Source organism: Rousettus aegyptiacus, unplaced genomic scaffold, assembly GCF_014176215.1.
Source record: "Rousettus aegyptiacus isolate mRouAeg1 unplaced genomic scaffold, mRouAeg1.p scaffold_m13_p_3, whole genome shotgun sequence".
Classification (NCBI taxonomy): Eukaryota; Metazoa; Chordata; class Mammalia; order Chiroptera; family Pteropodidae; genus Rousettus; species Rousettus aegyptiacus.
Window position 1 is genome coordinate 96,912,744 of NW_023416306.1, and position 25,697 is coordinate 96,938,440.

Here is a 25,697-nt window from a genome sequence, read left to right on the forward strand (position 1 = left end):
TACATGCACACTACTAAGTGAAGAAAGCCAACCTGAAAGGGGTATATTTGGTATGATTCCAATTATGACATTCTAGAAAGGGCAAAGCTATGGAAGAAGATCAGTAGTGCTAGACTTTGAGGTGAGAGGCGTGGGGGATGAATTGGTGGAGCACAGGATTTTTAGGGCAGTGAAACTATTCTATATGGTACTATAATGATGGATACATGTCATACATTTGTGCAGACCCATAGAATGTACAATAATACTAAGAGTGAACCTTAATGTAAATGATGGACTTTGGGTAATGATGATAGATTAATGTAGTTTCATCAGTTGTAACAAATGCTCTATTCCGAGGGTGGTGGGGATATTGATAATTGGGGTGGCTATCTATGTATGGGGGCAGGGAGTGTATGGGAAATTTATATTTTCCTCCTAATTTTGCTATGAACCTAAAACTCCTCAATAAAAGTCTTGAAATTAAAAAAAGATTATGTGCTCTACTCAAGACTGAAGTTCATAACTTTTAAAATCTTTTTTCCCTGTATTCATATGTATCCGAGAAAAGCACAAATGGTGAAGGCCTAGAGTGCATTTCCCAGATTTTCCCTTCAGAGATAACCATTGCTAAAAAAAGAAAAAAAAAAAGAAAAAAAAATTAGTACATGGTTCTCTTTTTCTCTTTACTACACTAAATTTTTTAAAAAATAGCAAGCAGATCTTTCACTTAGTAATGGTTTGAATGTCTTCCTATATCAGAACACATAGATGTACGCCATTTCTACTTAGTTTTGCATAAACTGGTTAAACTCCTGTATCCTAAAAAGCTTACTTGTAATACTGCCTTTTTCCGAGGATGGAGAAAGTTATATTGCTAGACCTTTGTGAATTCTCCTCAAAAATAATAAACTGCATTTTCTTCCAAATAGTCTTTGACTTTTGGCTGACCTTTTCCCAAGGTAGGGTTAAATCAGTAAAACAGCAGAATTGGATTTGCTCCAGAGTTTTATTTATAGCTAGATTTTCCCAAATATTATCCTAATACTATTTAGATTTAAAATTTATAAAATGTTATTTAGTTAAGAAGCATAAGAGACTAGTTCAATATTGTTTTTTAGAGCTATGTTGTAAAAGAAAGATTATACTTTTTAATCTTATAAACATACCAATTTTGGCATCAAATAGTGACCAACCAACTACCCCCACCCCCACTTTCCCACCTCCCCATGGCTTTCTATGTTGCATTGGTGGAATGTTTTAAGCAAATTAGTCCAATGAAGTAAGAGAAAATTAGCATAAAAGCCTATAATACAGAGAGTAGGCACTTAGTATATATTAGAATTGGAAATGAGAAAATGAATTTATTATCTTTGGGCTCTTTTTATATTGCTAACCTAAATGGTATTAGTTAATCATAATTAATTAAAGTGTATTAATATTGAGAATAAGGGGATATACTAAATATGTTGAGAAGATCAGATGAACATAAAAGATAAATGAGGAACAAATAGTTATTTTGATTTAAACATTCATGCTTGAATGTCAGTGACTGGATCCAGGTGGGATTAATCAAGGAGAAATTTTTGGAAAAGGGTTTTTTAACTAGAAAGTTAAAGGCAGAGAAAAATATAAATGATTAGAAAGGATTAAAGGAGGAAGGGTCCTTGTTTAGGTACAAAGATAGTACAAAATGTTTAGCAACATATATTAAATTTGTTATAGCTCTTTTTCAGAAAGAAAGAAGGCTTTCTATTCGTCAGTTTACACTATTGACCTTTTAAGGTCACAATTCCTGGTTCTTGGTCAAGGAGAGTCTGAAGCAACATCCCAAAATTGTTGTTTTTAGTCTTTAGTTCCTGATTACCCTAATACATAGATATAATTTTGATTAGAAACAAAAAAGGAGGGTACTTGGGACAGCAGGGGTTTGTTGTTGTTGTTGTTGTTGTTGTTGTAGTACTTGGGACAGCTGGGGCTTGTTGTTGTTGTTGTTGTTGTTTTTGAATTCTAAGAGTGGAACCATCTTCTTTAGATATATATTGTATTTGTTGTATGTACCAGAGATCCATACCTACAACCTAATTGATTCCTGGATTATCATTGCAAGTTTGATAGTTAAAATTTAGAATCCTTATTTACTTTCATAAGAATATAAATTGGAAGACTATCCTGAGAATCCTTTTTTATACCCTAAAAATCCCTAAATAGTCACAAAAATAAATGAATATGAATTGTTTTATGTAAAGCTTATGTTGTAACTATTTCTAAATGAACTCAACTGCTTGATGCTTACCAAAATACTTTAGTGAAGTTTAAACAGATCATACAAACTTATTTATCTTCTTCAGTGTCCAAAGGCCTTCACATCACACTGGGCATTAAGAACATCTATCTAATGCCTCTCAAAAATCTTTGAATGGTAAATGTGGGGGGTGAGGGTGATTAGTTTCCGTGATAAGTTCTTTATTGACCCTTTGCACTAATGTCAAGTGCATTTGAGTCAGCTGTCTTCAGCAGGACCTATGGTCGTTACTGTGGTGCGGAGGGGTCTTATAGTTTGAAACATTATAAAAATGAGGAATGGCAAATAAATTGAGCTTCACCTCTTTTCTAATATAAGAGGAAATCAAGTGTTTGCTTCAGTTTGTATCTCATTGAACTAGTTACTGGCAGCAGGATGGCGAAGCAGAATAGTAGTGGTTCTGAAGTTCTTCATTCCCTCTGGCAGAAGAATACTAGAAACGAATCTCACAAAAGAGGGGAGACCGTATACAGCTACTTCTGTCCTGAAATCCCTTAAGGAATAAAAGGGAAGTTCATTTCTACATGGTTATTACACATGTTTAGGTCCAAGAAATTAGAGGGTCTTCTGAATAAAATATCTCTTAACTTTTTTCCACCTCCTTCATGATCTGTTCCATTTGGTTAACGTAAGATCACAAGTTTTTAAAGGATAGCTTTCTCATATATTTTGAATTTTTTTTGAGAAAAAAGATAAAATCGTAGTTCATTAATTTTCCATGCTGAATTGGAGGCCAGTAGTATGGCGTGTAAGTGAAATTCATTTGACCTATTGGTTCTGAATTACTGTTTTAAAAATTGAGTTATTTGTCTCTCTCAGACAAATTTAGAGACCATCCAAAGATAAAAGTTAAAGATGAGAAATGACAAGCTAAAATTATTTTCAGCGAAAGGAAAAGGAGAGGTAAAAGTACACACAAAAAAATCTCATCATTAAAGACTAGGCAAAATTTGTTTAAATATAAAATATATACCAAGAGAATAATTCTGAGCAGAGGTCAGCACACTTTGTTTTTTTTGTTGTTGTTGTTGTTGTTGTTAATAAAGAGCCAGATAGTAAATATTATAGACTTTACAGTCCATGTGGTCTCTGTCACAGCCATCCAACTTTGCTCTTACAGTACAAAAGCAACTGTAGACAACATATAAATGACCGTGGCAATATTCTAGTAGTTCTTTATTTATGATCACCAAATTTGAATTTCATATTATTTTCACATGTCGCAAAGTATTCTGATTTTTATTTTTAAACCACTTAAAATTTATAAATTATTCTTAGTTTGCAGACTACAAAAACAGGCAGAGGGTTAGATCTGGCCCCTGGGCCACAGTGTGTTGACTCCTGGTATAGAAGACTGGTTACTGCTTAAATTAGGGTTGTAGAGCCAAACATACTAGTTCTGGGAATCTTCTTTCCTAATCTATAAAACTGAAATATATCTATATTCATATGGTGGTTGTATTAGTTAGCTTTTTGCTACATAACAAACCACTCCCAAAACTCAGTGGCTTATAAATGTAATTATCACGATTCTGTGGTTGGCTGGAATGTTCTTATGGCCTGGGCTGACCCGTCTAGGGCTGGATTGTCTAGGTCTTCTATTCATGTGTCTGGGGCCTTAGACTGAAGTGGCTACTTTCATATGGTCTCTCATCCTTCAGGAGGCTAATCTAGATTTATTCTCAGGGTGGTAAGGGGTTTCCCAGAATCAAGAGATGACAAACTCCAATATGCAAGCACATTTCAAACCTCAGCGTGCTCCATGTTTGCTACTGTTCCATTGACCACCACATGAGCAATCCAGAATTGATGTGGGAGAGGATCAGGGGAGTGTGATTTAATAGAGGACTTAACTGCAACAGTCTGAAAATAGTGGTCACTATTTGTTAGAAGCCCAGTATAATACCTGGCACGTAAAGCACCCAGTAAATGTTAGATCCTTCCTGTACTTGACAGAGATAAGTGAAGAGTCTGCCAGCTGTGATGACTCATCTTTTTTGTAGCCAGTCCCTAATTTTCTTGTATGATAGTCACTGTTCTTGGAAGTTCACTGTATGTCATTTTAAGGGAGATGATGACAATACCAGTAAACTTTTCAGAGCTTACTATCTGCCAGGCACTATTCTAAGCTTTTTACTTACACTGTCTTACTTAATTCCCACAACAGCCATATGTGATAGGTACTCATTTGCCCCTTTTACAGCTGAGGAACTCATACACAGAGGTTAATTAATTAAAACTTACTCAATGTCGTAAATAGTGACATTTTCAAGCACAGGCAGTGTCAGAACCACCGTGCCTCTGTTTAGGAGGAATAAATGAGTGTGAAAAAAAAAATGCTAAAGGATAACACGTAAGCAGGTTTAAAAGATTATACTTAATAATCACCCACTACTTATGTTTCACTTTACTTGAGCATTTTACAATTTTCGTATATATGTAAAGAGTGATCCATGTCATATAGTTGAATGTCTGAAAATCAGCATTATCTTCTGGCCATTGATTCAAAGAGAGAAAAGCTCTAATATTTAAACAGGTTCCCCTCCTATTTAAATTGTTAACCATTATATTTGTCAGCAGTGCCTTAGTTATTTTACTTTTGTACTCTGAGCTGTCTAAACATTTCAAATATTTTGCTCGCAGATGAAAGAATGCTATCTAGTGGCAACAAAAGGTGACTGCAAGCATGGAGGGAAATAGAATTATTTGTTTGTTGTTTTTTTTATCTTTCGGCACAGTTTCCAGGGATGACAGTGCAGTTATTTCTGGCTTTTTTTCTTGGAGTTGGTAGGGAATATTTTAATTTAGTACTTAAAGTATACACAAAGCCAAATTTTATGCGATTCATTCAATAAGCATTGTGTGTTCAGTTCTGCGCCATAAGTATTGGGAACATGATTAGTGATTAAGGAGTGGGGACTTCCATTTAAGTGCAAGAGAGAGAAACACGCAGATCAACCAGGTGATTTCAGATACTCAACAGTGCTATAAAGAGAATAAAACATGATGAGATAGTCTCACGACATATTTTTTGTTTTAGCCAATTGAATTCAATATTTTCTCTGAAAACCATTGTTAGATGCAACAGGATAATCAAATATGAGCAAAGCATTTGTTCTTACTGTTCTCAAGCATTTATAGTCTATTGGTAGTAGGAATAGAGTTTTAAGGGCAAAGATAAGTGAACAACATGTGAATGACTAATGAAGTATTGAATAAGATAAATGCATTAAGAGGACCGATAGGGGAGGGAGATCTGGGGGAAGGTGGTCAAAAAGTACACATTTTATTTATAAGATAAATACCAGGGATGTAGTGCACAACATGATAACTGTAGTTAACACTGCTGTATGGTATACAGCAGCGGTCCCCAACCTTTTTTACACCAGGAACCAGTGCTCCTATGAGAATCTAATACCTGATGATCTGAGGTAGAGCTGAGGCGGTGGTGCTAGTGCTGGGGAGCAGCTGCAAATACAAACGAAGCTTCTCTCTCCCTTGCCTGCCGCTCACCTCCTGCGGTGTGGCCTGGTTCCTAACAGGCCAGAAACCTGTAAGGTCAGCAGCCTGGGGATTGGGAACCCCTAGTATATAGAAAAGTTGTTAAGAGTAAATCCTAAGAGTTTTCACCACAAGAAGAAAAATTTTTTTTTCTTCTCTCTGTTCTTTTTATTCTATTTGTATGAGACAATGGATGTTAGCTAAACTTACTGTGGTAATCATTTCACAACATATGTAAATCAAACCATCATGCTCTACACTTTAAACTTATATATACAGTGATATATGTGAATTATTTCTCAACAAAACTGGACAAGCAAAAGAACATAGATAAGTCTTACTGGCTAGTGAATATGTCTCTAACATTCAAATAGAATGAATAAAAGTTACCGTAATGCTGAATTAATTTAGCACTCCATGAATAATTTGCTCTGATTGGCCATTAGAATGGGCTATTTACCTAGTTATCTTTATAAAGATATGCTTGCATCTTTCCTCATCTGCTTTCAGGCAGTGAATCAGCATGTTGATTTCATTGTTATCATGTTAAGAATGTTTATTGACCCTCAGGATAATAAAAAATATTTAGGTTATTTCGTTTGAGCTTCCAGCTAAAAGAATTTGAGAATGCAAGGAGTAATAATTATAACTTTGTCATCTTAATTTGTTGTGTAAGTAATAATTTCTTTACAAATTCTTAGTTATTATTATGCACTATATTTTTGATGTGTAGAAATCATCTGACTTTATTTGATTTAACTAACTTAGGTTATAAGAAAGAACACCAGTCTACAGCCATGCCACTCTGAACACAACCGATCTCGTCTGATCTCAGAAGCTAAGCAGGGTCAGGCCTGGTTAGTACTAGGATGGCAGACCACCCAGGAAGACTGGGTGCTGTAGGCGTAAAAAAAAAAAAAAAAAAAAAAAAAAATTAATTAAAAAAAAATAAAAATAAGAAAACACCAGTATATTGAGCTTCTTTCCATGAAAAATAGGGATTTTAAAATGGATTTTATAATATTTATAGTTGAGAGGGAAACTGTAGAATAGGATTCCCTTTACATAGTTTTATGTATTACACAGAACTCCCTGGCTATTCTTCTGATAAGTTAGAAGACCAGTCTGTACTTCAATGAGATCAAACAAGTGGACCTACTTCAATTTGCCATTCTCATATAAGTATTAATGTTTTTAGAAAAGCAGTAAATAAATGGTTTTCTTTTAAGTTAAAGAATAATTTAAATTAAATAACTTACATTCAGTAGGCCTTTATCCTGAGTAGTCTACACTAATAAAGCTTTATTAAAGAACATTACCTTCTCGTGAGAAAATTTACCCTTTTTAAGTGTTCTAAATTTTAACACCTACAATCATATAACCCACTACAAGAAGACAGAAGAACATTTTTATTACTCCCTAAAAGTTCCTTTTTGGCCCTTTTTAGTCAGCCCTTGTCCCTACCTCGTGTCCTCTGGCAATCACTAATCTGTTTTTTGTCCTTATAATTTTGTCCCTTCCAGAATATAAGTATAAAAAGAATCTTGAGTCTATTTCGAGACTCTCTTCTCTTTCATTTATCTGTATGGCTATTCTTTTGCCAATACTGTAGTGTCAGTATTTACTATAGCTTTTAGTAATATGTATAGTATATATTACTTTTATCTTTTATTGATTTTACCTGTGATGTGAAATGAGTGCTTTTAATTGGAGTTAATAATTTCCTAATATTTATCATTAGCATTTTTAATTAAACTTTCTATTTTGAAATAACTAGGTTAACATGCAGTTGTAAAATACTGTAGAATTTCCCCTATTGATACTATCTTGCAAAATTATAGTACAGTATCACAAACAGGATATTGATGTTGATATAGTGATAATACACAACATTTCAGTCACTACGAGGATCTCCCATGTTGCTTTTTTGTAGCCACACCCAAAAATCATAGTTTGTTAAACTTATTTTCCTTCTTCACATTTTCAGCTTCCTGAAACAAATGTGATTTGAAATCTGTATTGCCAATGGCAAGGTAACTTTCAAGTTTGAAAATCTTACTCATCTTTTATTAGCTGAATCGGAAGAATACAGTACTCCCAATATAAGTTTAATATAGACAAAACATTTATAAATTGATCAGTGGTTAATAAAAGTACCTAGTAGTATACCTAATAGATTGCTTATTGCTTTTTACTTAATAGCTGGGATTTGACTTGGGTGCATATAATAGAAAAAAATTTAGTGACATAAACAAAATAGAAATTTCTCTCTCATGTAAAATTAAGTACAAAAGTTGTAGTGTAGGGCTGGGCATGCAGGTCCACAAAGCTGTCAGGAACTCAGACTTTTTCCTGTTTTTTTTTTTTTTTTTGGCTGCATCATCCCAAGATTGTGACCATTGTTTTCTTTGTTTAGGATGACAGCAAGATGGAAGAAAGGCAAGAAGCCTGCTTCTCTTCCTGTATTCATCCTTTACATTGAAGCCTATTTAAATGTTCTAAAATATTATTATCATGTTGAAAACAAAAGGTCACTTTCTGCTAAATTTATTTTACTTAATGTTTTGTCCCTGATATTCGTACATTGATTTTATCTCCTCACAAGGTTATCGTCTCTTTTTTAAAAGAATTTTTTTTTTCAATTACAGTTGACATTACAATATTACATTAGTTTCAGGTGCACAACACAGTGATCATATATTTATATAACTTATAAAGTGATCACACTGATAAATCTAATACCCATCAGACATCATACATAGTTATTACAATATTATTGACTATATTCCTTATGCTGTGCTTTATATTCCCATGACTATTTTGTAACTATCAATTTGTACTTCTTAAGTTCTTCCCTTTTTTCACCCAGCCCTCCAACCCCCCGCCAATCTGGCAGTCATCAGATGTTTTCCGTTATCTATGAGTTTCTCTTGTTTGTTCATTTATTTTGTTTTTTAGATTCCACAGGTAAGTGAAATCATATGTCTTTGACTTATTTCACCTAGCTAATACCCTCTAGGTCCATCCATGTTGTTGCAGATGGAAAGATTGCATTCTTTTTTATGGCTGAGTACTTTTCCATTGTATATATGTATCGCTTCTTTATCCATTCATTTATTGATGGACACTTTGGTTGTTTCTGTATCTTGGCTATTGTAAATAATGCTGCAATAAATATATGGATGCATATGTCTTTTCAATTTAGTGTTTTAGGTTACTTCAGATAAATACCCAAAAGTGAAATTATTGGACCCTTTTTGTCTCTGTTATAGCCTTTGTGTAAGAATTACTACCCCAGATTTTTTATTTGCTTCCTTTTTTATGAAATATATTTTTCCATCCCTTTATTTTCAGTCTGTGTGTGTTTTTTGATCTCAAGTGAGTCTCTTGTAGGCAGCATATGGAAGGGTCTTGTTTTCTTATCCATTCAGCCACCCTGTCTTCTAATTGGAGCATTTAATTCATTTACATTTAAAGTAATTGTTGGTAGATATGTATTTATTGCCCTTTTATTAGTTGTGTTTTTTCCCAGCTTTACTGAAATAGATAATTAGTTGCTCATATTTACATTGTACAATTCAATGAGTTTCTTTCAATTATAGTTGTCATACAATAATATATTAGTTTCAGTTGTACAGCATAGTATTTAGAGATCTGTATAACTCACAAAGTGATCACCCCCACTAATTCTAGTACCCTTCCTTCCCCTAATATATTTATTACAACATTGTTGACTGTTTTCCTTGTGCTACACTTTATATCTCCATAACTATTTTGTAACTATCCATTTGTAATTCTTAATCCCTTTGCCCCTTTTCACCGTCTTCCCAAACTCCCTCCCACCGAGTAGCCCTCAAAATATTCTCTTGTTATCTATGAGTTTGTTATTCGTGTTTTTTATATTTTCTTTTTCTTATGGAAGTCCCTTGAACATTTCTTGTAATACTAGTCCCTTATTTTTTTCTTGTCTGGGAAGCTCTTTATGTCCTTAAATTCTAAAAGAAAGCTTTGCTGGGTAGCGTAATCTCGTTTGTAGTTCCTTGCTTTTCATCACTTTGAATATTTCCTGCCATTTCCTTCTTACCTGCCAAGTTTCTGTTGAGAAATCAGCCGACAGTCTTATGGGTAGTTACCTTGTAGTTATGTTGTAGGTAACTAACTGCTTTCCCTTGCTGCTTTTAAGTTTCTCTCTTTGTCTTTAACCTTTGGCATTTTAATTATGATGTGTCTTGGTGTGGGCCTCTTTGGGTTCATCTTGTTTGGGACTCTGAGTGTCCTGGGCTTATATGTCTATTTCCTTCTCTAGGTTAGGGAAGTTTTTTATCATTATTTCTTCAGGTAGGTTTTCAATTCCTAGCTTTCTCCCTTCTCCTTCTGGTACCCCTGTGATGTACATGTTGGCACGTTTGGTGTTGTCCCCAGAGGTCCCTTAAACCATCCTCGGTATTTTTTAGATTTTTTTTTTTTTTTTGCTGTTTTCATTGGGTGTTTTCTGCAACTTTGTCTTCCAAAACACTGATTTTATCTTCTACTTCACCTAATCAACTGTTGACTCCCTCTAACATATTCTTCATTTCAGTTATTATAGTCTTCATTTCAGACTGGTTCTTTTTGTTTCAGTCTCCATTTTTATGTTTCCCATCTCTTTGTTGAAGTTCTCACTGAGATCTTTGAGCATCTTTATAACCAGTGTTTTGAACTCTGCATCTGGTAGAATGCTTGTCTCCATTTTGTTTAGTTCTTTTTCTGGAGCTTTGTTCTTTTCTATTGTTTGGGAAATGTTTGTCTCCTCATTTTAGCTGCTTCCCTGTGTTTGTTTTTATGGAGTAGGTAGAGCTGCTATGTCTCTGGGTCTTGGTAGAGTGGCCTTATATAGTAGATATCCTGTGGGGCCCAGTGGCATAGTCTCCCTGGTCACCTGAGCCAGGTGATTCAGGTGTGTCCCTTGAATGGGTTGTGTGTGCCCTTCTGTTGTAGTTGAGCCTTTATCGCTGTTGGCACATCAATGAGAGGGATTGATTCTCCGGCTAATTGGTTGTGAGGACTGACTAGTGACTACAATAGTGGAGCTGTTATGCAGGGGCTAACCCAACAGAATAGGATTTGCTTTAGGTCAACATAAAACTGAGCCCACAAACACTTTGCATAACTATTAATTTGAACACACTAGTTGGAATTTTAAAATATTTTGATAAAGCTTTAATTAATTTGGTTGATACTTTAGCCAAACTAACTCATGGTGGCTTTAAGATAATAATTTTGAGTACTAAAGAATTTTAACAGCATGCTGATAATATCCAGGTTTTTGAAACTTATTAGAATATGTAGGATTTAGCCCATATATCTTACATCTAGAATTTCTTTCTAATGATTTTTATTTTTACTATATATCTTCTAATAATGGATTCAATCTTTATTGAGAATCTAATGAATTTGTTATTGATATTTAGGCTTATAACAGGTCAGATGGTAATTGGAGAAATAATAAGTCCTGGTTTTCTGGTTCATAAAAAGTCTTAGAACAGTTCAAAATGAAACATTTCTTGAGCTATTCTGATCAGTCTGCCTAAAAAGTGAGGAGTTACAAACAGAGCAACCTTATCTGACCTCCTCCCCATTCACAAGTAATCAACATAATTTACAGTCTTGTTTAAAGTAGCAGACTTGACTAGTCTAGTTTCCTCCACTTAAAATGAAGTATCACATAACCTCCTTAATATGAGTTTTTTAAACTCTTAACTTCAAATTAAGCAGGTTTATTCTATTTCTACCTAAAAGAAATTTATCCAAGCACAGCATTTTTAAATAAATGTTTTGGGCACCTGTATTGCAAGAAAATAAAGGTTAATGAGGCAACACAATGGAGCAGGTTGAAGTATGCCATAGATTTAATATATTCCATTTTGGGAGACCTATACGGAGAGGGGCAGTCTTCTATGTCAGGTAGATCTCCCCAGGTTTCTAGTCTTCTTTCCTTTTACTGTTTTTATCTTCTACCCCAAATGCCTTGTAAAAGTTCTGGATGTATTTCAATTCTAGAATGTTTTATAATTTGCTTTTGCATTAATGAATTTGTACCTTGAGATATAAAATGAACTATGACTGTTAAGACAGATGAGTGACTATTAAAACAAAAACAACTTTTTTGGATGGAGAGGTATATGCCATTCCAGAATATTCTCATAAAAGGCTATCTCCTTATTTAGCTTGTCACTGTTACAGATTTATGGCTGACTTCTGCTGTGTCCTCATGCTGTGCTTGCTGCATTTCTACGGACTTGATTTCACTCTGAAATATGTTTAAGTTGTTAGTACTTTGGGAGCTTCTTGACTGCCTAGGCTTAAAGTTCTGAGATAGCTTTGGGTCAAGATAGTGTTGCTGTTCCTCCTCCACTCCAGTAATCAAGTGCGAGGATTAGAAAGTATGAGCTTCAGAGTCAAACAAAGTTTTGCCTGTACCACTACTGGTTGTGTGACCATGAGCACATGATTTAACTTCTCTGACCCTGAATTTCATCTTCTGGAAAATGTGTAGTTTTCAGAATTAATATGAGGAGATAAATATGCATGATTTATACTTATCTGGCACACAGGATCTCTAATAGTAAGGGCCATCTTGATCATCAGCCTCCACTCTGTCCTCAAAAAATGGAACATTACTTTTAATTTAGAAAATTTCTATACTCTAAACTCACTAGCTAGGTCTTATTTTATGATTCTTTAATCTTTTTTATACTCTAGTCTTCTTTGGACTCCCTAGAACTGAGAAATTGTAGCAAGTGGATTTAAAAGTTTCTTTGGAAAATTTTTAGATGTTGACATCCTGAAAAGTTAACTGAAGTTTAGCTAAGCATCACTGAGAGGCCTAACCTTGATTAGATTAGCAAGAAATGCTACCTGTGGTTTGAGTGTGGTACAAAACTAATAGTAATATTGATAATAACTAGTATAATTTATACATACAATATTTATTACATTCTAGGCAATGTCCCTATGCCGTGCTGGTTTCCTTCTCCCTTATTGGTTCTGTAAAGGAATTTCATTTCTGTCTGTTAATTTTCTGTTGGTTTTAAATAAGTTAGTTCTTAAATTATTCTAGCTCTGTGGGCCCCACTCAGGTCATAGAGTACTCCCTTCAAAGAACTGTCAAACCATTTTAGGCTCTGTGCCAACCACACTTATGCCCAGAGTAGACCCGTTTTCTTGTTTTTCCCTCATGACCCCCTCCCCCATCACCGCTTAGGGGCACTCACCTGGGCTCTTCCAGTTAAAACATGTCTTTTTCTAACATGAAGAACCTTGTCAAAGTTTCACTGAAAAGCTTTCTTCATCACCTCCTGCAACTCTGAGCAATATGATCCCTGGATGTGATCCCCAGGCCCTTCGAAAGTGGGTCCATATGATTCCTTGCATATTTTTGTGCAGTTCATGTCACCAAATTACAGAAATTTTTTTATTAACAACATAATTACCTAAGAAGTTTTGATATGGTTTCCTGTAGTTGTTCCTCTTTAGAAACACCGGTTTAGTTTTATCAACTAGTGGTAAAAGTCAGCCTTCAGTTCTTTTGACACCATTTCCGTTTGCTACCAATATAGGTTTGGTAACTGAACCTTCTTATGCTTTACTTTAGAACACAAAAAATTCTTTTTAAAAAAATTGTAAAATAAACATAAGATTTACCATTATAATCTTTTTTAAGTGTACAATTCAGTGGCGTTAAGTATATTTCACGGTGTTATGCAACCATCAAACTCTATAGCTATTAAGCAATAATTTCCCATTTCTCCCACACTCCAGTACCTGGTAACCATTGTTCTGCTTTCTGTTTGTAAATTTACCTATTCAAGATACTTTATATAAGTGGATTCATACAATATTTGGTCTTCTGTGTTTGGCTTATTTCACCAAGTCTAATGTTTCACCTATGTCGCAGCATGTATCAGAATTTCATCCCTTTACAGCTGAATACTACTCCATGATATGTGTATGTACCACATTTTGTTCATCCATTCACCTGTTGATAAACACTTAAGTCATTTTCACCTTTTGGCTATTGTAAATAATGCTATTATGAACATTGGTGTACAGGCATCTGTTGAGTTCCTGTTTTAGTTCTTTTGGGTACGTACTTAGAAGTGGAATTGCCAGGTCATATGATAATTCTGTGTTTAATCTTCTTAGGAACCGCCATATTGTTTTCCACAGCAGCTGTACCATTTTAACATCAGGGTTGTGATTTCTCTACATTCTTGCCAACACTCGACATTTTCCATTTTTTGGTTTTTTTTAATAGTAACCATGTTAATGGGTATGAAGTGGCAGTTTTGATTTTGCATCCCCTTATGACTAATGATGCTGAACAATCTTTCTTTACATATTCTTATTGCTATTTTTATCTTTTGGGGAGAAATATCTATTCAGGTTTTTTGCCTGTTTTTTGAATTGGATTATTTGTTTTTTACTGAGTCATAGGAGTTCTTTACATGTTCTGCCATGTCTTTGTCTGATTTGTGTATCAGAGTAAATTTTGATTTCATAGAATGAGTTAAGAAGTGTTTTCTCCTCTTCAGTTTTTTGGAAGTTTTTGAGAAGGTTTTTTAAATATTTGGTAGAATTCACCAGCTATCTAGTCCTAGGCTTTTTGCTGTTGGAAGGCTGTTGATTACTTATTCAGTCTCCTTGCTAGTTATAGATCTCTCCAGATTTTCTATTTCTTCTTGAGTCAGTTTTGGTAGTTTGTGTGTTTCTAAGAATTTGTCGATTTCCTCTAGGTTATCCAATTTTTCAGCATGCAGTTGTCCATAATATTTTCTTATAATCTTTTTTATTTCTATTAAATCACTAGTAATGCCCCTACTTTCATTTCACATTTTAGTAATTTGAGTCTCCTTTTTTCTCAATTGTTTTTTAAAAACATTGTAAAAGAACCACGTATGATACTTTTAATGTAACCTGTGTAAGTCTCAGAGTGAGAGGAAATAAGTGAAGGAGGAAGATAAGCTGGGTTGAGTGCTTCAAATTAACCCACATAATCTACATTTCATTGACTCTTAAACGCCGGGGTGCTGTAGAACCAGTTGCTTTCTTCTATTTGGGTATAGTGCTAAGTTCCTAGCAGGAAATTCATGGTCCTGATTTTCTCTACACCTGACAGCAATATTAGATATTGTAGGGGATACTAAAGATGTTCTCACAAAGGAGAATATAAGCATATGTTAAAGTGTACACTAATGAAAATAAGTACTATTTTCTTATAAAAATCCACCAGCTTCCTAAAATAAACTAGCTCTAACTATACTGTTTGTCTTTCTGGAATTGTATGATCGTTTATTTTGCCTGGGACAAAAATTCATTTTGAAAAAAAGATTTGCAAAAGGCCAGATTAGCAGTTTATTGACTAAAAGGAAAGATTTAACAGCTAAACCTGAGATGGGCAAGGTGCAGTTAAGTGCTTCTAATACCCATTATCTTTCCACTCTTCTCTCTTTGTAGGCTTTATCTTCTTTCACTGCATGCTGACTGGCCTGCTCCATGTGGCAGGAAACATGAGTGCCAGCACTGCCAGAATTTTATGCCTTACAGAGTACATGATAGAAGAAGAACTGATTTTTACTTTCTAGATACCAGATTTTAGAATCATGGGGAAAATGTATTGGCTCAGCAAAAAAAGGATTCCACCCAATATCAACTAACTAATGGCCAGGGTCTTGTGGGATTATGACAGCTCTACCAGTAGCTATATGGAGGAAGGCGGGGTGTGAGAAGAATGAAGTTCCTAGGAGAATGGGGCTGGTGAATAGACAGGCAGTCTTATGAATGCCCACAATATATCAAAACTCGTTTATGGCATGGAATGATCAAATGAATGGTGCAGTGAGCTAATTGTCTAATCTTGAACCACTTTTTCTCTAGAGAATAAGGATTTACCCGCTGGGGGGGGGGCGGGGTGTGTGTGTGTGTGTGTGTGTGTGTGTGTGTGTGTGTGTGTGTGTATTCTGAGCTAATAAAACCTCCCCCTGGATTGTCTATGAGTTGTAGAGGTGCCATAGATATAACTCTAGCAATGTCCATGCTTGCACTTGCCTGTGCGTGCTCTCTCTCCTCCTGCCTCCCCCTTCTACTGTGCTTTTTCTTGTACTGTCTTCAACCACTTGAGATATTGTTGACATATCATAAAATTCATCCACTTAAAGTCTACAGTTCAGTGGTTTTAGTATATTCATAGAGTTGCACAACCATCACTACAAACTAATTTTAGAACATTTCTACACACCAAAAAGAAAGCCCTTGCACATTAGCAGACACCACTCGTTGCTTCCCTGTCCCACCTTCTCCCTTTATTTTCCCAACTTCCTGACAACCACACATCTACTTTCTCTCTATATGGATTTGCCTATTCTGATTTTTCATATAAATGGAATCTCATACTGCAGTGGCCTTTTACATCTGGTTTCCTTAACTTAGCATAATGTTTTCAAGGTTTATCCATACTGTGGCATGTATCAGTATTTCATTTCTGTTTTCTTGCTGAATAATATTCCATTGTATGGATATACCACATTTTAATTATTTCAGTTGAAAATTGGCACAGTAAAATGGGACTGAGAAATATTTCAATTGTGATGAATGAGTCTGAAATTGTAACCCATAAAATCCAGAGAGGGGGGCAAAGATAAAGGAAAGCCAAAATAGGGCTAATAGAGTTAGTGAGTAGGAAGCGTTTCAGAGATCAGAAATCACAACAAAATTTACAGTGAGAATAAAAATGGTTATGATCAGGAGAATTTCAGAATTTAAAATATTGGAGACTTGGAAAATTATAAGGCCCAATCTGTATAATGAGATATTATGCCAGAATTTGATTTTCTAAGTAGTAACTTTAGTTAAGAATATAATTACCAAGAACCTTGAGAAATCGACCTTTAAATAGTTTTGTGCTAATTTACATTGTAGCTAACCTTTGCTTAAATTGGATATTACAGATTTTTTTCATTAAATCTGTTGCATCAGTCATCCATAGTTTCTAGAAAACAAAATAGCTTTAAAGTTGTTCAAAGTAGATCGTTCTGAAATATTTTATTATAAAATATCAGATGATTTACAATTTTAAATGTATTATTTTCTTTCAGATTACAGTGTAGGATTTTGGAAGTCCTCCCTCCATCACATCAAAATGGTTTTGCTAATGGACATGTCAGTAGTGTAGATGGAGAAACTATTATCATCAGTGATAGTGATGATTCAGAAACACAGAACAGTTCTTTTCAAAATGGGTAAGTTTTTATTAATTTTAAAAATGTATAACAGATTGACTAATGCTATCCTATTGAAATAATTTCTCTTGAATCCCCCCTTCAATCCTTTCTAGTCTTACTGTGGTATACTATTCATCTAAACCAGGGTTCCCCAAACCCCAGGCCGCGGACCTGTACTGGCCTGTTAGGAACCTGACCACACAGCTGGAGATGAGTGGTCCCCTTTGAGGACCACTGATCTGAAAATGTGGTTCAGCAACACGTTAGAGTTTGCAAAATTGAAACTTTGCTAGTTAGTTAACTCTAGTCAGCAGCTTAAAGAGCAATTGAAGCTCACCTCATTCAATTACACTTATGCATTCCACTTTTGTTTACTTGGGGAAATTCATTCTGTACTTTAATTGCTATACTTATTCACTTTATGGTGCATATGGTAAAGAAACTCTAATCTTCTGAAATTGAGTCAGTTGAGTCAGCTGATTGCTCTTGGAGAAAAATCACACAATCATGTAGATTGGCACTGTCTGCAGTTAAATTTAAAATCTCAACTGAGTCCTCAACTGATTAAAAGTCCATTTATATGTTTTATTTAACTCAGCTCCCTCCTCTGTTCACCACAACTACCTAAATCTTTACTGCTCCATTCTGTTCCCTCTGTGCCTTTTAGGCATCTCAGACTTAACAATACTTTCTCCAGCCTGTCTTGTGTCTGTCTTTCCTATTTTCATTGAACAGTACTATAATATTCAAATAAGAAACCTGATGCCACTCTTAACTACTTTTAACTCCTTTGCACCTGAAATACAGGTAACTATCAAGTTCTATCCCCCAGAACCTTGTAATTTAAGTTCTCTTTTTGTCTGACTTGAACAGTTGTAACTAGAATTTGAGCATTTACTATGTCCAGGCACTGTGCTAAGTGCCAGATATACATATTTGTCAGCTCTATAAGAGTATTGTTATTTTTATTTAACAAGACTCTGAGCCTTAGAAAGGTTAATTGACTTTGCAAGAGGTTATCTAGCTAGTACATTCCCCGACAAAAAAAAAAAAATGATTTGGGGTGAAAGAATGAAGCATGACATGGCCCTATATAATAAGTCTTTTAATACATCTCATTTTACCTTGAGTTGCTATTATTAATCACAAAAAGAAATTAATAGGTAACTTGTGTGTGTCTCATTGAACCCAGAGTGTGGGATGCAGAATTAGTGGGTATTGTAAATGTATGTCCTTTAGCAGCTCTGACAGTAGTTCATGTGTTTTTTTAGACTATATCAAAGATCATAACCCTTAAATGAAGTTAGTTATATATTAGATGAGTCTTGAAGTGTTAAATACAGATTTTTGTATATAAAAGTAATCAGTCATAATTTCCAGGCTACATAGACTATGCCTTAACTCTTGAATATAAGTACTTGGAATAGATTCTTGATAAAGGAAAAGTGAGTAAGCTAGTCAGTTGCTTTATTTATAGATATTTTTAACCTGTGTGTGATTCTCCAAGACTCTGATCCTTCACTATACATCAACACCATAAAACGCCTAGTTGTTTTTAGATTACTGTATCCTGAGACCAGGAAGGGTGAAACATAGTCGTCTTTGGACCTTTACTCTGTTGTTTCTATTAATTCTCTAATTTAAGTGAGTAATATATTTACTTTTAGGTTTGCTCCCTGCCAACAAAACAACAAAACATAATCTGGATTTCCTCATGTTTTAGTAGGTGGATTAAAGGGAAAGGGAATGGAACAATTCTTTATTGGGCATTTCCCATGAGTTAAACTGTATAACAGTACCCATGGATGGTATCTTATGGTCATATTCTTATATCATTGAGGAGAAATAGAAGTTTGGAGTTAGAAATTTTACTCAGCATCAGAGTTCATAATATCTGCAAGACATACAAAGACAGTGTATTTAGAATTAAGCCTAGGTGCTCAAAATGATCAACATTCTGTGGGAGTGTGTGTGTGTGTATTAAAACATACAAAATATTTGCCATTTGAACCATTTTAAGTGTACAATTTAGTGGCATTAATTATAATCACAGCGTTGTACAAATATCACCATTATTTTCAAAACTTTTATCACCCCAAATAGAAACTCTGTACCCATTAAGTAATAATTCTTCATTCCCTCCTCCCCCTACCCCCTAGTAACCTTTAATCTGCTTTCCGTCTCTATGAATTTACTTATTCTAGATATTTCATATAAGTGGAATCATACAATATCTTTTTGTGTCTGGCTCATTTCAGTTATATAATTTTTCAAGGTACATCCATGTTGTAACATGTTGAACTTCATAACAGAATGAATGAATGAATGCATCCTAAAAGGAAAGAAAAAATGAAAAGTTTGTGAGAGCAGGGATTAAATGTGTAGCCTCTTTGAGAATTCTTAAAACAGGGTAAACTATATTATCTCCACTTTTGCTCTTGGGTTACACAGCTATTAAGAAGAAATTTTAAAGGCAAATCCAAAAGCTATTTATTTGTTTACAGATTTATGTAACCTAAACTGGGTACTCTGTGCTTATTCATCTCTTGTTAATTTCTTCACCCAAGAAAAATTTATCAAATGAGTAATTAAAAGTACTGACATAACATAAAATAATGCTTTGTACTATTTTGGCTAAAAGAATGGTAAGAGATATCAGTAACTTATAAAATCCTAGTTAAAATAAAAATGTATTACATACTGTTGTAGTATGTTCTTAGAAACTAGATTTCCATTTAAAATCTCATGTTTCCAAAAAAAATTATTAATTGATTTATGTCTTTGCTCTTTTTAGGAAAAAAAGAGATGCAGTTGATCCCTTATTATTCAAGTACAAGGTGCAACCCACTAAAAAAGAATTGTATGAGTGTGCTATTGTTAAAGCAACACAAATCAGGTAAAACTCAGTGCCTTTGCTGGTTTAAAGTAGTGTAATTATCGTGGATTAAGAAGATTTGACGTAGAACACATGGGTAGTGTTGCAAGTGATTGCTTTCCTTTTTAAAATAAATATATGTTTATATGATCATAGACTGATAAAGCGAATCGTAATGGGCTCCATGAACCCTTTGTTTAGACTAGCAACTAACCCCTAATAGTCTTCACATCTAAGAAATTAAGAAGGATCCTATTTATGAAGTACTTCTCATGAGAGAATTCAGTTTTCAAAGCTGAGAAATCTAATGGTGCTTACAGATATGTCACATTTGTAATATTTTATTAGACACAAACATCTCTTATCATTCCTTAAGAAAGTTAAATAATAAAAAAATGAATATTCCCTTCAAGGCCTAATCAAAAGAGAGAGGGCAGTGAGTAGTTACTATTTCAAAGAACAGGCTCTAGGTTACATAGATATATTTTAGGAAAAGCCCTATTGTACCCTGTTGAGGTTAGGCTCTTAGTTATTTGAAAGAAAGTTGACATTATCTGCTAACAACTTGCCACATAGGAAATGCAAGCCAATCTTGCATTTAGTTTGATGGAAAATATTTTTACTTATTCTCTCATCCTGTTGCCCCATATATACTCATATATCCAAAGAAAAGTGATAATATAAGTATTGCATATATTACTGATTTGAATATATTACTTTCTGTAACTATATAGATGTGTGTGTAGTTTTTTGGGGGCGCGTCATTAAGATCTCTGGAACATTCTACATTTTATTATATATTGAAAAATAGTATTCCCAGAATAATATTCACAGATTACTCAAAGTTTTGAATTTGTTCAGTTTATGGGCTAATGAATAGCACAGTTGAGACTACCGATATTTCCCTTATTCATAGTTGAGTTTTGTCTTTTTTTTTTTTTTGCTTTTAGCTTAAGATATATAATGTAATTCCCTATTTAATATTTTTTATTTTCTACTTTTTGACTTACACTTTAACTTAAATATAATTCTGCTAGATCTTGGTTATAGTCTTAGCTCATTTTTTTTACTAATCGGTGAGCCAAAGAATTATAAGATATGAAAGCTATACTCGATAATAGAAGACTTAAATGACTTACAGCTCTTTGGTAGCATCAAAAGGTAGTACTATTCCTGTAAGCAAGACTTGATATGATAGAATAGCATTGACAGGTAGAACTTTCTGCAGTGATGGAAATATTATATGTGTGCTGTTCAGTGGCTACTATGGCTATTGATCACTTGAAATGTGGCTAGTAATAGGAACTGAACTTTTAATTTTATTTATTAAAAAACCACATGGGGCTAACAGAGGCCATATAAGACAATACAATTCTCAAGGGCTAGAATATTCAGTAGTCAAGAGATAATTACCTTTTTGTCAGCTGCTATATGGTGCTGGGACATAGGAGTAAACTAGAATCCTTTCGTGTAGTCCTTTCTATAGTCTAGGAAAAGAATATACATTTTTGGGAGGGCCATTACTTAAAAACTCCTATATTGTTTATTCACTCGTAGATGTAGGTCTTATAACATTCTACATATACACTTTCGTATGAAGATTCTTGTTACTTCTATATAAATACTATTAGAAAATGAAATGTTCTTTTCCGAGGCTTGAAATTGAGGTTATGAATTTACAGAGATTACGTAGTTTGGATTGAACTCTTTGATACTAGTACTTTATTTTTTCTCCTCCTTTTTCCCCTTTAGCCGGAGAAAACACCTACTTTCTCGTGACAAACTAAAGCTTTTTCTGAAGCAACACTGTGAACCACAAGATGGAGTCATTAAAATTAAGGTAATTAGAACAATGAAATTATTTGTTAGAAAGAAGAAAAAAAGAGTTGGGTATTGGTATCAAGTTGTAACATTGCAGAAATGTTATTTCGAAGTTGGTTGAAAATTACTCTTTATTGAGAGCCAATTTTTAGTAATTTTCTTTATTTATTGTATTAAATACTGTTTTCACAATTTCTAGAATTGCTAGGTGGTGCAGGTACTACCACTTTTTCTCCTTGTAAAAAGGGTCAATCGGCTGAGAATAGATGGAAAACTTGAAAAAACCAAAGTTGTGGGGATGGGGCAACTACAATTTTCTAATAGTGGGGTTCTGGCTCACAAAAATAGGTACAAAGAACAATGCTACAATAGGTCCTACGAGATAGGAGAGCAATATGTACAATAAAAAGAACATCAGAGACTAATACTAAGCAGATAGATTATATTTTTTTCATAACCATTAAGAGGGGGAAAAGTCAAGTTTAGACCACTCACATTCTACATTAAGTAAAAAGTTAAAAGGTAAAACTAATTTTTAAAAATAAATATTTAACTCACATTGGGAGAAATGCTACATCTAAGTAAAAAAGCAATAGAATGGGTTAGAGAGATTAATGCATGTCAGAAATCAGCCATTGTATGCTTAAGATTGGTGCATTTCAATATATGCAAATGTTATATCAAAGGAAAAGAAATTTAGGTTTCAAATGTTATAAGCTTCAAGGGCAAGTGCTGGAGGAAAAAATACTTCCAGTGAATATAATGAGAAGTTCAGGTCAATTAGAAAAACTTAAGCACCCAAATAGAAATATAGACAACTAGACTTGATCAAAATTCACAGTGGATGAAATATAAAAATTTGAAAACATAAATAGAATCATCTGAAATAATTTTTTTAAATGCAAACATATTTATTTGTCTCGATAAGAAGAGAATGCTTAAATTATGTTTTATCTATAGACAAATTGAATATTAGATAACCATGTAAAATGATGTTTACAAAAAGTTAATGATTTCGATACTTGTGGTGAATGGCACTTGGTAGTTAATGAATATATGTATGAAAAGTTGTATATGTGTATCATAAATAGCCACTTGGCCAATTTCCTCTAATTCACAAATATCTCTTATACTAGTGAACAAAAACCCAGTTAGGAAAAAGTGGTGAAGGACATCAGCAGTTACTCACCAAGGAAAATAATCAATAAACATGAAAAGAAGTTCAACTTTATTTAATAAATAAATGAAAATTAAGGTGACAGAAAACATTTTTTTCTTAAAGTATAATGAAAGATCTTTAGTGGACATCTGGAGCAAGCACATGGGCACCCCTTGCCCCCGCAAAAAAAAAAAAAAAAAAAAAAAACAGTTTCATGCCCAATGTAGTGAGTGTAGTCTATTGTTAGGAGTACCTCCAAGTACACAAAGATGTGGATATTTATATTATGTATTGTATGTTGTGTAAATAAGGAAACTTGACAATGAATTTATTAAAGCCTATTTTGACCTTTTTTGAGTGTGTATATTTGAGAAGAAGCCACTCATGTTCTTTATATTCATGCTTAAAAGGGCAATTCTCTATATTAAGGGGTTATGTAGGATAGTAGATGACCATCTTAATGGAATTTATGTAAAATCTTAATAGATTCTTGATTTATTATGATGGCCAGAAGTGATTGAATTTTAAATGTTAAAAACTATGTTCTACTAAAAATGAAAATATACAGAAAATTGAATTCCCAGTAGAAGTAGTCCTATTTTGTTAATAATTTAAAATTATGTATCATTTTCTTAGATATTTCCTGAAGATATTTCTGTAAATGGCACATGTTTTCTTTGAGAGAAAGAATGATGATCCTGACCATTAGACCCAAAAAAATCTTCAGAAGTGCTAATCAAAAATAAAAAAACTAGAGTTGAGTGAACATGGATAATAAAAGATGAACAAGTTCTGAATACAGCAGTTATTCTGAATTTAGCAGTTATTCTAGAACCACACCAATAAAAATGAGGTTGATTTCTCTGAAAAATTCTGAGTTGAAACTGTATAGGAATTTTTCGACATTTCTTCTTTTATCCAGACCAACTTTAAAATTTGATACATAAAAATATTTAAGTTATCACCCCAAAGCGGGGTGAAAAATCTAAATGTTCAGTAGTTCGGATATGGGTAAGAAAAATTTTATCGGTTAATACTACGCTGGGTTTTAATGTTAAATCTATGGATTATTTGTTTACATAGGAAATCTCATACAAAATTAGAGAAAAGCAAAGCAAACAAAAAATATCGTACAAACTTAATTTTGAATAGTTTAGAATTCAAGAAACTGTTAAAACACTCGAGTATTTTACGGTGAAGTAATTTTTGAATTCTAGTTTTCCTTCTGGTAGAGCTGATTAATTATATGGTTTTTAGAAGGCTCAAGTAGACTAAGTAAAATGTATATTATCACACAGTAATGCAAGAAAATCTAATGTTTTTAACAGCAATCTTATGACATGTTAGAGAATATCTATATATGCTTTACTAATGTGTTATTATTGTACCTTGTCTTTTTTTATGAAGGCATCATCTCTTTCAACATATAAAATAGCAGAACAAGATTTTTCTTATTTCTTCCCTGATGATCCACCTACCTTTATCTTCAATCCTTCTAACAGAAGAAGAGGGAGACCTCCCAAACGAGGATCTATTAGTCAGGTAGGTAAAGAATAGGTGAAAACTACCTTGTGAGCGCTTTAATAACTATTCAAAATCAAGAACAGTGTTTGGCTCCCCCACCTCCATAGCCTGTAGGAAAGAACACATTCCTTCACACACAAAAAAAATACATGTACTATATGGTGATAACTGCTCAGCAGTGAGGCTTATAGAAGTTTCAAGTGTGAATTAAACATGGCTCTCATGCCAGGGGAATTTCATACCACAGTGGAAGCAAGCATATAAGCCATTAGTAAAATATAAATCAGGATGAAATATAGGAATAAATAATGGTATTTAAAATATGAGAAAAAGATCACATTAAGCATGTTAGAGACAATAAAATAAAAATAAACTTGTGACATGGTTTAACATTGGCCACAAGGATATTCTGACTGGTCTTTTCTCTACCTCTTATATATTTAATGTCTACACCATCTAGTTTAAAAGGTACCTCAGGAGTTTTATTTGGTTTCTAATGCATATTTTTAAGTCTCTCTCTATATGTTACCCATTTTTATGGGAGGTTTTTGTACTAATTTGTAGAGCTGTAGATTTAATTCATATTCTGAATTGTTACTATGACTAGAGTTAATTAAAGTTTGATTATAAGTTAGATGTTAAGAAGGACAAATTGAGAGACATCAAATAAAAAATAACAGACAAACAAAACAAACAAAGATAAACTCATAGATACAGACAACAGAATGGTGGTTACAAGAGGGGAAGGGAATGGGAGAAGGGCAAATTGGGTAAAGGGTCAAATATATGGTAACAGAAGGAAACTAGACTTTGGGTGGTGAACACACAATAAAGTATACAGATACCAAATTATAATGCTGTACTCCTGAAGTTTATGCAATGTTATTAACCAATGTTACCTCAATAAATATCTTTTTTTAAAAGTTCAGTTATGCTTTAGAATGAAACCTCATTTTGATATAAAGAAAAAGAAAGCATAATTGATGAAGGATTTTTAATTTTTTGGTTTTTACTCTTACTGTTAGAATAAGGCAGGCTATCAGTTTGTAAAAGTTGTTGTTTTTTTAGGAGGAAATTATTGCTAATAAACAGACTATTGCAAGTCATAGGAGCAAAGCTACTAAAGAAAGGGACAAACTTTTGAAACAAGAAGAAATGAAGTCACTGGGTGAGTTTTAACGTTTTCTCCAAAACTGTTTTGGTACAGGAAAGAATATTTCTGTGTCTGAGTTGGGAGGGAGGGAAAGAGGGAGGGAGGGAGGGAGGGAGTGTGTG

The 25,697-nt window shown here is 33.7% G+C and overlaps 1 protein-coding gene and 1 pseudogene across 2 annotated transcripts in view; both read left to right on the forward strand.

Moving 5' to 3' along the window:
- BAZ1A (bromodomain adjacent to zinc finger domain 1A) overlaps positions 1-25,697 on the forward strand; it is an 81,693-nt gene that overhangs the window by 17,754 nt on the left and 38,242 nt on the right. For both annotated transcript variants that reach the window (XM_016152071.2, XM_016152072.2), the window contains exons 4-8: positions 16,918-17,061; positions 19,838-19,939; positions 21,671-21,758; positions 24,306-24,440; positions 25,491-25,590. In XM_016152071.2, the coding sequence (XP_016007557.2) occupies positions 16,918-17,061; positions 19,838-19,939; positions 21,671-21,758; positions 24,306-24,440; positions 25,491-25,590 (569 nt within the window). The remainder of the gene's footprint in view (positions 1-16,917; positions 17,062-19,837; positions 19,940-21,670; positions 21,759-24,305; positions 24,441-25,490; positions 25,591-25,697) is intronic.
- On the forward strand, positions 6,573-6,691 carry LOC118601324 (annotated as a pseudogene).